Source organism: Ochotona curzoniae, unplaced genomic scaffold, assembly GCF_017591425.1.
Source record: "Ochotona curzoniae isolate NIBS_2020 unplaced genomic scaffold, NIBS_Ocur_1.0 contig_3622, whole genome shotgun sequence".
Lineage (NCBI taxonomy): Eukaryota > Metazoa > Chordata > Mammalia > Lagomorpha > Ochotonidae > Ochotona > Ochotona curzoniae.
The window spans coordinates 28,899,505-28,912,030 of record NW_024465926.1 but is presented as its reverse complement, the minus strand read 5'-3'; the positions used below and the strand labels follow the sequence as shown (position 1 = coordinate 28,912,030).

The following is a 12,526-nucleotide window of genomic DNA, read 5'->3' as shown; positions in this document are numbered from 1 at the left end:
TAGAGCCATTCATTTGATCAATTTTTGATAAGTATACCAAAGGCCTAACTAAGAGTTATCAAACAACTCAGCTATACCAACTACTCCCCATTTAGAGAGATCCTGTATAACCAGCCATTCACACTGAAGCTTTTTTTTACTGCATTATTCAACAATTTTGTATGTTGAATACAATACAGTAAGATGGTTTCACATTGTCATAAACTTTAGATACATATTTCCATCAAAATCACACCAGAAATTTAATACTAAGAAAATATGCTAATGTTTTGTGTGATAAAGGTGTTATGGTTATCTGTGCTTATACATTCATATACATGTGTATATGATATTTATGAATAAACATGTGAAAATGGAAGAACTGGGGAAAAGATGAAGATAAAATAGCAACTAATTCTTAGTTGGTAACTACTGAAAATAAGTCATAGGTGGTACAATATATGCAAAGTGAATATATCATACATTTTACCTTCATACACAGTTCAGATTCTCCATAATAAAAACTTCAAGATCTGCTAACTAAGCTCGTTCAATATGGGAAAAAGATCAATTAGAGGAAATGCTTGCTAAATAACCCAATCAAAAAGTTAGCCCTTACTGTCAAATCAATTTCTGTCAGAAAGAATTTGACCTCGACTTTTTCAATGCAAATAAGTGTGTGAATGGGTTTTAAGGAATATTGGTAAAATTGCTGAGAAATGACAAAGTATATGTTGCAGAATAGTCAAGATTAAAACAATAATTTATGTATTTTTATAAAATGTTACCTAATTGGATAATAAAGCAATATGCTATTCAGCATTAGTTACTATTTTTCAATGCAATGTAATGTACCTAAAATAACTTAGTTATAAAAAGCATGACAAAAGACAGACCATTCATATAGTAATTGTACTGTATATTCAATTCTGGGGTCTAACATTAAAATTAATTACCTAAAAACCAAGCATGAGAGTAAGAAAAAGCACTCTGATTTTATTAAACAAAATTTTCTGACTGTAATAAAAACACAAAATTTAATTATCTCACGAGCTAGCATGAAATTCTTTTTATTAATAGACTACAAAAAACAATACATTTCCTAATTTTAAAAAAATGCTTTACCTTAAATGGTATTTTCTCTGTATGGTTTGAGAAAATGCCAATTACAGAAAAATACCTTTCGATACAAAAGAAATTATACAAAAGTTTTATACATGGGTTTGACAGGACTGGAGGACATTCTGTTGTTTTGTCTCATGTAAAGCAATCAGTATTCAAAATTACTTTGCCACAAAACATATCTCAATTTCAGTTAATGATATGCCTTTAGGAGAGCACTAAGAATCACTGCTGATGTCTGCCTTTTGGAATTTTGTGTTTCTTTTGTACTCTTTTTCGTGTGCTCTCCCCAGATCATCAACAATACACTTTTTGATAGTAGTTAGAGAGCAAAGAGGAATTATTATTAGAATAAAACCTGCTATTGCCAGCACAACCTCACAATAGCATTTCTGCATTTAGAATACTTCATGGACCAAAATATTTGATTTTTGTAATCAAAATTTTTCTTAAAGTGAAAAATGTATGAAGACAAAAAAAAACCTTGAAGTTCTATATTAATTTGTCATTTTGATTAATCATAAAAGGTTTATCTTTCTTTGGCACCCATACATTTTCATTTTGCAGGAAATGTATCATTAGTAAGAATCAGAAAGTATAAAGAATATGGCAAATTAATGTGGAATATGAGGAAGATAGTAAAAATGGGTTAATCCTCAGGCATGTTCATTTCAGATAACTGCACTTAAGAAACCCAAAGATGTTAGGAAATGATTTGCTTAGTACAACCTATACCCACATACTCCTTAGCAAGTCCTTACACAGTCTACTGTACATTAACACAGCTACTACACTGAACTTCCAAAGATGGACACATCATTTCTTTTTTTAAATGATCTTCCGGCTTTCAGTTTTGCCACACCCACACCATTTCCCACAGAATCCAAAAAATCCTTTAATTTGTTTTGATCTACAGCAAAGCTGTTGAATGAAGGTAGTAAATGTAAAGAAATGATGGCTTCACAATTGGAAGATGAAAACTCATTATGAACCATTTATTTCCATATTATATAATGGTCACTTAACCATTGAATGAGCCTTGTTAGCCACTGTTAACCCAATAAAAGAAGACCATTTAAACAAAGTGTCAATCCTGCAGTTAATACATATTTTAAAAACCAAACAGGTTTTGTTTGAGAGTCTTTCTCTTCTTTCTTCTCATCCAACTTGGAGCCACATGGATGATATGTAAACTGTATGATCCCACGGCACGCCTCTTTTGAAGGGACAAGGTGGACCATGTTGCAGACATGGAAAGGTAAATAAATGCATTCTATAGTCCTCAGCTAAACTATTCCTTCTCAGACACAGAAAGCAATTAACCATGATGTCTGCCATGAAAAGCTCCTTGCTATCACAACGGCTACCACAATTCTGTATTAGGAAGACTGTTATTTATTTTTTTAAACTCCAGAGGAATTATCATGAATTTGAAATTCAAGTTTCCAGAAAGTTCTCCATAAAGCTTTTCTGTCCACCGAACAGGAAGAAAGGCCCAGCACACATACTGGCAAAGAACAAAGCATACATGAAAAAATTACAGTACTTACAGGAGTGGTATGTATATTTTCAAGCAATTATTGGCAAATGAAACAAAGATAAATAAAGCTTATTAACATCTGGAAGCCAAAATGCCTAAGGTGGAAGATTTTATCAAGATAATGTCTAAACTTCCTAGTAAAATTATACCCTTCCAATTCCAAAACATTTAATCAGTATTTAAATAGCAATTTGTACAGTCTGTATTGCTAACGTCCAGGAGGGTAAAAGCCCTAAGCAGGTGTTACATAGAAAGCAGTTACAGATAAGAGTCAAACTGCGTTGAGAGAGCTTATGTGCTGAACAAATGCTCTTTTAAAAATCTTTAGGAAACATTTCCAATTGGGGCAAGTCCCTGTGGTACAGGAAGTAAACTGTCCCTTGTGGCACCTGCATCCCGTAGCAGAGTTCAGGTTAGAACCTCCATTTCCTATTCAGTTTCCTGCTAATGTGGCAGGACAGGTTGCAGAGGGTGGCTCAAGTCCTTGGGTTCTTGACTCCTGGGGGCAGACCCAGACACAGTTTCTGGTTCCTGGATTCGGCTTGGCCCAGTCCCTTTAGAGGGCACTTGGGGAACAAATTAGTGGCTAGAAGTTGTCTCTCTCTCTCTCTCTTCTTTCTCTCTCTGTGTCTATCAGTGTATCTTTTAAATAAGTAAATCTGTGGGGAAAAAAAGAAAGAGGTAGGTGCTGCAGCACAGTTGGTTAAGCTGCTGCTTAAGATCCTGGTATCTTATATCATAACGTTGGTGTGAATTCCAGCTACCCTGGTTCCTATCCAGTTTTCTGATCATGTGAGTGATGGTGGTGGTGGCTCAACATGATGGTTCAAGTCCTTGGGTTCTTGTCATTCATGTAGGAGATCTGGACGGAGTTTCTGGCTCTTGGATTTGGCTTTTCACAGCCACCTGACAAGCATTTGGGTGGTGAACCAGCAAATGCTGTTTGTCACTCTGCCTTTCAAATAAATGAAAATCTTTGAAAAGAATAAAAACAAGTAATTCCAATGAGTTGAATTTTCACCAAAGGTTGCAGCAATCAGTACACACAGGCATATACTCTCTACAGTCCAATAGTACAGATACAATTAATTAGACGTTTATAATATGTACTTACCCTCCTAATAGTATTTGCGACTGGCTGGATCCATTTGTAACACCAAATACATCAGGAATTAAATCACCATTGAAACTGAAAAATAAACGTTCAAAATATTAAGCAGGTACTTCTTTAGACCGTCACTTTTATTGTTGCTTATTGAAGAAGATGAAACAAAATAAACTTTGGGAGGTATGTACATTACAATGTTTTCTAACAATTAGCTGTAATAAATCAGAGGTCTACACATGTGTTATCTCACTTCTAAGCCTCAGTGTGTAATCCTGTCCCTGAAGCCCCAAGTCTGCAGAGCTTGCATTGTGGTCTGGCACTGGACCAGCACTGGGGTTTCTGTAGCTTGCCTCTCAGTGACAGCACAGGGTGGAGCTTATTGCTAAGCCATGCTTGACTCAGTGTCACCAAGACACTGACTGCTGTGTGGAAGTTTGGGGTCATCCACAACCTCTGCATGTTCATCTACATCCTTCAGTGCTAATTTCTAGAAACTTATTTTAGAATCATGACCAAATTTGCTTATTTACACGATCTTAGGAGAAGCTGATCCTTTGTTGATAGAATTAATACCGGCCATTAAATATAACAACAACAAAGAAAAAAATATACAACTCTAAAATAAAACCAGTTGAGCACCCTTAAGGAAGTTCACAGCTCATCTCGCTAACAGGCCCTGACCTAGCTTCAATACTAACTACAATAAAATAACTGTAAGGCAGGCAGTACTGAAAACAAGATTGTGCACAGATTAGACATCTGAAAGTGAATTCTACCTCATTACTAAATATTCTGCCAGAAAGCTGTATTAAATTATAACTCAATCTTTAAAAACTCCTGCAAGAAGCCTGAATAGCTCATATCTGTCAATCAAATGCTAACAGCTTTATTTAAGAACAGCTACTTAAGTCTTTGACAAGGCTAACATCCACAGGAATTGACAACAGATGCACTTCAATCTACAGTAACAAAAACAACAGCATAAATCTTTTCCTTCTTCAAAACAATGCATTTTATTTTTCTTTCCTCCACCTTGACAAGATTCCTATAATCAAGATCATAGGCCACTATAAGCTTTAAGAGACAGTGAATTTAGAGTCTACTTTGCAAGCTGTTTTCTATGCAAAGGATTTGTATATTTGTCAGCTTAAAATCATACCAAGGAAAGCAAAAACATACTTACTCCATAATCAGTGGTTCATCCTGAAAAGTCCTATTAAGCATGGTCATATTGTTAGGATCTACAAGGAGAAAATGCACAGAAATCACACGACATTTTACATTAGCTTTCTATCTGTTTTTATGTAAAAATGCTTTCAGTCAAGGTTATCTCTTAATTCATATATTATAATTAATCAAACACCAAGAACCAAATCTAAATAAACATCAAGACTGAAAAGACAAAATACTGACAGAATCCATTTAGACTGAACAGGACTACAATGGCTTTGTTCTTCTAATAAAATATTTAGTTATTTGAAAGAGTTACAGAAAAAGAGGGAGAAACAGAGAGAGGTCCTCTACACACTAGTACATTGCATGCATGGCTGCAACAGCTAGGGCTGGGCCAGGAGCATCAGCTGGGGTCCCATGTGGATGTCAGGGGAGCAAGCACACCAGTAATCTTCTGTTGCTTCTCCTGGGCCGTTAGTAAGCAGCGCAATTATAAGTGGAGTAGCTGGGATAAGAATTGCATCCCATATGCCATGCTGGCATCCTAAAATATTTAGGCCACAACGCAAGCCCAAACAGCTGGTGCCTTTTGAAGATTCTACCTGGGTGGCTTGTAGCTGCCTTTTCATCATACAATTTACCAAGGCAATAATGCATAATCAACGAGGTTTGCTGTAAAGAAGTCAATACATCCAAGACTACTTGACTCTGACACACCCACTCTCATACAAAGTGGTACTTCATACATGGGACTCCTTCCTAAAATACTTACTGTGTGTAAAAATATGGTGATTACTACCAAATTCATATTGCCATATGTGACAGTACAATTACACTTGTACACCTTGGAATTTGGTTTAACGAACAAAGCTGTCTGTTTAGGAATATATATAGATTTTCAGGCAAGCTTTATGCTTTGTGGGTGGTTACAATAGTCTTTCTAGGGCTATTTTAAAAACATTTTCGCTATTTTCTGTTACAGACAGCCTATACACTGAAGCTATCATTTTTCCGGATACTCTTAAACCAGAGAAGGTGAATAAAAGTTAAGCTTTAACAATCAGATGCACTGTGAGTTTTAAAGGCAGGAGTGAGTCAAAGGATGTGCCTCTGTTATTAATATATCACTGTCTGCTCCTTGAACTTGCGAGCCTCAGAGGCTTATTGGGTAGCCATCACAACATTTCTATATGCTATTAAAATCTTTTGGTAAATCGCTTCACTAAGTTATCAAGGGTGGATTTTGTTCTCTGCAATTAGCTCAGCCCAATTCTGAGCTGAAAGATAAAATAAGAAAATGAATATGAAAACAATTTTTTAATTCCTAACATTCAAGAATAGCATTTTTTAACTGATCTTAGAACAACCTTGTAATGCTAAGAACATTTGGTATTGGGCACAGCAAAATGGCACAGTGGCTAAAATCCTACCTTTGCACACACCAGATTCCATATGGGCATCAGTTCACATTCTGCATGCTCTAGCTCCCATCCAGCTGCCGGCTTGTGGCCTGGGAAAGCAGCAGAGGATGGCTCAAAGTCTTGGGACCCTGTACCCTGTGGCACACTTGGAAGAAGTTCTGGCTCCTGGCTTTGTATCAGCTCAGTTCTGGCCATGGAAGCTACTTGGGGAGTGAACCAGCAAATGGAAAATTTTTTCTGTCTCTCCTTCTCTTCATAAATCTGCCTTTCAATAAAAATAAATAAATCTTAAAAGAAAATACTAGATAAAGCTTCTATCTTTTTAAAAAATATTTAATGAAAAATCATAAAAGCTCTTAAAACAAATTCACCTAATGTTTGATTTTGTCCCCAGAAGATGACAGCTCCTAGTTCATTGTTGCCATGATTTTTGGGAAGATATGTCAGCAGGACATCCATTTGTGAATCTCCATCATAATCCCCAGGCACTACACTTGTTATCAATTCACTGTAATTCCTAAAAGAAAACAGCATTCAAAAATATCCATACAAGTTACTGAAGAGGACATAATGTGCACTTCTTCCATTTAAAATATTTTCATATAAAATTTAAAATCCTGCAAACTGATTCATCTTAATGTCTTTCTTATTATTATGATTTGAGAGGCGTAGGGAAAGACAGTGAGGTGGGTTGGGGCATATGAGCACTGGCACAATTTCTAAATGCTTGCAGGGACTGGGAATGGGCCAGGCCAAAGCCAAGAGACAGACACTCAATCTAGGTCTCCCACATGGGAGAGAGAGAGGCAATTACTTACATCATCACAGCTGTGTCTCAGAGTCTGCACTAGAAGGGCGGGAAGCCTACGTAAAGGACATTTCGACCTTCCTCCCAGCTCTGCCCTCTTCTGACAGTATCAGCCAGGAATGGACAGACCATCAGTCTCACCTAGCAGTTTCCATTTAGCTCTTCAGCATTTTATTTTTAAGTGTGAATATACACCTTCCATTTGAAGGAAATATGACTATTACATCATATCAAAATAGTAAAAAAATAAAGCTAACCAAAGAGCACTAAAAAAAAAAAAAAACCTCAAAATTATACCTGAGAAAAAAATATGCCCACATGAAACAAACAGCAGGTCAAGAGAAACAAACAGCAAAAAAACCCACAAAGCAATGAAAATCAAAAATATTTCAAATAATAACAAAAAAAAAATCTATACAGAGCCAGCATTAAGTGCGGTGGGTTAAGTTACCAACAGCAGTGCTGGATCCCAAAGCTCAGTGCTGGGTTAAACCCTGGCTACCCAGCTTCAGATTTATGCTAATGTGTCTGGGAAAACAAAGGCAGACAGCCTGAGTGCTTGTGTCCCTGCCTTGCTTGGGCACACTAAGATGGCGGTACTGGTTCCTGGCCTCAGGACTGGCTTTGATAGGGCTGATGTGGCCATCTGAACCACAGTATTTAAGATTGTTGTGCCCAGATTTTGAGATCCCCAGAAATCATCAGGAATCTGAAGTCAAACCAAGTGTACAAGGATGGTTTATTCAAGCTCAGCACATCTGAGCTTGGATTCTTGGTTGAGAGCAGCAAGCCAACCGGCCAGGATCAACACCCCTTACCATAGTGTGGCCGTGAACAGTATATTCATAGGATTTTTATAGGGGTAGTCCACAATAGCTTGAAAAGGGGCAATTCACAATAGCCTGCAAGGTGAGGGGAAATACCACCTCTTTCCTACCTATCTTGGCTGGAGAGCCCATGCCTCCAGCTACTAAGAACCCACTAAATTACTCGGAGCCACCTTTGAGATAACCAGACTTAGGTGGGTCTTGATACATAAGAATTGGGGCCCATCAGTGCTAAAGGTCACATTTGGCCAGCAAGCTCACAGTTTCTTAGTAGAAATGAGCCATGAACAAATGGTTGGGATTTTGATACTGAGGTTCTTCAAGATCTTCCGCTCTCTGTCATTCGCTTCTTCTACCTGTCACTCTGCCATTCAAATAAGCAAATAATAATAATAATAATAATAATTAAAAAATAAGGCCTAGAATATAAAATTTAGAAAATTTTCTGGAAAAAAAAATGAAAACAAAAAAAAAAAACCCAGAAAGAAAAAGAAAATAAGACAAAGAAGCAAAAGATGGATCCAAGTAAACCTGTAAGTTACGTATACAAATTCCTAAGCGAAAAACACACGTATCGTTAAAGCCCCTAAGATGAAGACCTCTCCCTTAAATGGGTCTACCTAAATTAGCCCAGCATAACAGCTGAAAACCAGTTTACAGAAAGGCACACCGCCATGACGTCAGAGCAAAGGGGATACAGAAAGGTCTCAGCATCAAACATTAAAAATAAAACAAGATATATTTGGAGGAGCAGGAGAAAGAATAGGATTGAAGCCAGAACATGACGGCAAAAGTATTAAAAATGAGTATGGAAATTGAAGGACCTGCCATGCTTCCTTTTTCAGAAATCCCCCAAAGAATGTACACCAGGGAAGTAAATAAACAAAGGAATAAGAAAGTGACACAAGAGCCAGTTTTAACAAATCAAAAAACAGCCAAGAGAAAGTCCCCAAACAGTGAGTAGGCAGGAAGCTGGAGGAAGGGCAGAAGTACAGGTTGGATAAAAGTACAGAGGCTCCATTGGGGAAAATAAACAATGCACAGCAGACATATAGCAGTTATGAAGGAAAAATGGGCAAAAAATCGAGAATACATATATAGAGAAGCATACAATCTTTTTCACAAAGGGGACAGATGGCTAGCAAGTGAGAGGTTGTGTGCCACTTGGTTCTGCCACTTTGTTAGGGCAGGTGTTGGTGCAGTGGTTAGCACAGTACTGGGGCCTGAAGGAATGCTACTTCTGCTTCTGTTCTCACGTTCCTACTCATGGAATGGCCAGTACTTGCGTCACTGCCGTCCAGGTGAGCAACCTAGATTTGAGTTCCGAGCTCCCACCTTCTGTCTGGCCCACTCCCAAGTGCTGCAAGCAACTGAGGTGGCAAACATTCCGATGAAAAAAAAACAAAATCTCTGCCTCTTAAAAAAAAAGTATAAAACACGAATTAATGGTTAAGATATAAAAGAATGATTACTAACTCAAAAAAAAGTTGAAACTTTGGAGTGACAAGGCATAATTTAAACATGATAAACAGATCCTAGAAGTTCTAAAACCAGTTGATGAAGTAGGGAGAAGATGAATGAAAGTCATTTTTACTTTGAAAAGTATTTCAAATTAAAAGAAAAACAAGATTTTTAAGTTTCAAAAGTACATGAAAGCACTTCAAGAATTTCATGGAAAAATAAAATCAGAAAATATATTTGTTTTACTGCAAAAATTTCTGACAGCAAATGCATAGTGTTTTCATTACATACATTTTGATAGTGTTTTTGGAAATTTCTCATATAAAATGACATAAATAAATTAATTTGGATTTTTATTTTATCTTAGTAGAATCACAGTTCTTTATATCCTGTAAGGTTTCTTACCCTCTAATCATCCAGCAAAGATCCCTTCCAGGCCGTCAGTTCACTTCTAGTATATAACTTGAATTTTTGTTTCTTTCCTACCCTAAACATCCTACTATCCAGTACCCAAAAACATTTCTCAAAAGGGATGTGAACCTGTTTATCCATTTATAACTTTCCTCTTACTTTTCTAATTGAAGATCAACTTTTTTTTCACACATGTTTCAGCTTTAATTAAGTATTGTAATGTTATAGAGTCTGAACACCAAGTATCTCTCAGAGGAATTTTTAAAGGTTTCTTAAATCTTCTATACATTAATTCATCTTACACTTTCTCGGGCCCGGCGGTGTGGCCTAGCGGCTTAAGTCCTCTCCTTGAAAGCGCTGGGATCACATATGGGCGCCGGTTCTAATATTGGCAGCTCCACTTTCCATCCAGCTCCCTGCTTGTGGCCTGGGAAGGCAGTCAAGGACAGCCCAAAGCCTTGGGACCCTGCACCGGTGTGGGACTCTCTTAGGAAGAAGTTCCTGGATCCTGGCTTCAAATCGGCATAGCATCGGCCGTTGTGCTCACTTGGGGAGTGAATCATCGGACAGAAGATCTTCCTCTCTGTCTCTCCTCCTCTCTGTATATCTGACTTTCCAAAAAATAAATAAATCTTAAAAAAAAAAAAATACTGTTTCTCTTATCAGTCCTTTGTACCAGAACCTGCAGTGGTCTTTATCATCTCTTGGGCTGCAGTTGAAACTCGTTAGCATATTTATGAAGGTCACTTGGCCCTGATTTTATCTTCCCAGTCCAGAATGCTCAGTTGTGCATACTATTCTTTTGTTAGACAAAACTTTCTGTACCTTTTCACAACTGGTAGTTGTAACTACCATCTTTCAATGCTGTTTCCAAGCTTGAATGCCTACTGCTAATTTTTATTCATTTCATTCATACATGGTCAGGCTTCTGGAAGCTGTCACTCTGGTTTGCAATGACACATCTCTTCTTTTTTGAATTCAGACATCAATCAATCCTTTTTTCTTGTACTTTCATAATCCTGTTGGCTCACCACCATGGAAGACTAGGGCAGGGCGGGGGTCACTACTGCTTATAATGCCAATCACACAAAAGAAAAATAAACTACTATTTGAGCACTTAAAAAATCCAGATGTTAAAAGCCTGATCTGAAGTTTAAACAACAACAGCAAAAAAATCCTAGACTTTTATCAACCACCTGTCAAAAAAAAAAAAAAACCAAACAAATCTTGAAGGGATTCTTTTGCTTCACTACACACCTTTCCTTCTGCCACACTCAACTGGCAACATGAAGAGTTTCCTGTGAGTGATCTGCTTTCAAGACACACACAAAAAGAGGAACCGCTTTCAACACATGCAAGGAAGCAAAGGAAGACAGGATATTTCTAACGGAAAAGACCTGAGTCCACACAAATTAATTCTTTAAAGCCAATTTTGAAGCTTTAGTGTGTTCATGTTTTTTCCTAAGAAGTTGCTACTACAAATAACTAGGAGTTCTGCATCACAACACCATGTAATGAGACTGCTTTTAAAAGCATTCCAACCAACCATCGTACATGCATTTTTATACCAACAACTAACATTATATAGAAACAAACACATTCATACTTACATCAAGGATAGGTTTACTTTTGGTTTAAAATAGGGTGCGTTCTGGTCTGCCAAAAAGACGACTAAATTATTTCCTAAGAGAAGCAAATATATATTAGAGATATTTCTTGGCAGACATCCTGTAAATAAAAACAAGCTTTCTGAGCACTGTTCTCCAGAAAAACAAACAAACAAACAAACAAACAATAACCTTTCATGAAACTTCAGTTCATTTGCCTTGTAAAGGACAGTCCTATTCAAAAGGATAGGGAAACTTTATTTTCTATATTTGCTGTATGGATAGTTATGAATCATTCAGAGTATCATACAAAATTACCAGATTAAAAATTAGCCTGGAGCTAGGCACAATGGCTGAGTTGACCCATACTGCCCCCGAAAGCTCCAGGATCCCATATAGGTGTGGGTTCAAGTCCCAGAAGCCCCACTACCAATCAAGCTCCCTGTTGGGGCTGGGGAACGCAGTGGAAGATGGCTCAAGGTCTGAGGACCTGCACCTGCATGGAAGAAGCTCCTGGCTCCCTGCTTTGGATCAGCTCAGCTCTAACCAATGTGGCCGTTTGTTGGAGTGAACCAGCAGATGGGAAATCATTGTCTCTCCTCTCCATAAATCTTCCCGAAAAAAAAATTCAAAAATCTTAAAAAAAAAAAAAAAATGAACAGCTACAGACTTACTGGATTTTGAATCCCATTGGTGGCTTGTCTCGGCCAGACCAAATGATTTCACAGGCCTATTTCAGCTGAATGGCCAAGCTTTTTCCAGCAATAGTCTAACAGAATGCATATACTTAACTGTAGCACAGGTCAGTGTTCACAGCAGTAAACACATGGGAAGCATGAACTTGTAAAAATGGTTGATCGAGACAAACTTATGCCAATGGACTCTGCCTAGAAGTCCGACTGGTTGGTTCTTTTGTGATTCTTTTAAATCAACCAATCCTGTTGGATCTGTCTTGACAAGACACAACCACTGCTCCTCAGGGATGGGTCTGGCTCCTCACACAGAGGCAGCACAACGAGGAGACAGAGACAAGCAACTGACAGGGCCACAATTAGGCAAGTAACAGAAA

General features: G+C 37.6%; 1 protein-coding gene across 2 annotated transcripts in view; it reads right to left on the bottom strand.

Annotated features, from left to right (window-relative positions):
- The window catches only part of ITFG1 (integrin alpha FG-GAP repeat containing 1), a 187,945-nt gene that overhangs the window by 173,975 nt on the left and 1,444 nt on the right, over positions 1 to 12,526 (bottom strand). For both annotated transcript variants that reach the window (XM_040982758.1, XM_040982759.1), the window contains exons 2-5: positions 11,461 to 11,533; positions 6,715 to 6,860; positions 4,933 to 4,990; positions 3,756 to 3,830 (exon numbers count right to left, since the gene is read on the bottom strand). In XM_040982758.1, coding sequence (XP_040838692.1) covers positions 3,756 to 3,830; positions 4,933 to 4,990; positions 6,715 to 6,860; positions 11,461 to 11,533 — 352 coding nt within the window. The remainder of the gene's footprint in view (positions 1 to 3,755; positions 3,831 to 4,932; positions 4,991 to 6,714; positions 6,861 to 11,460; positions 11,534 to 12,526) is intronic.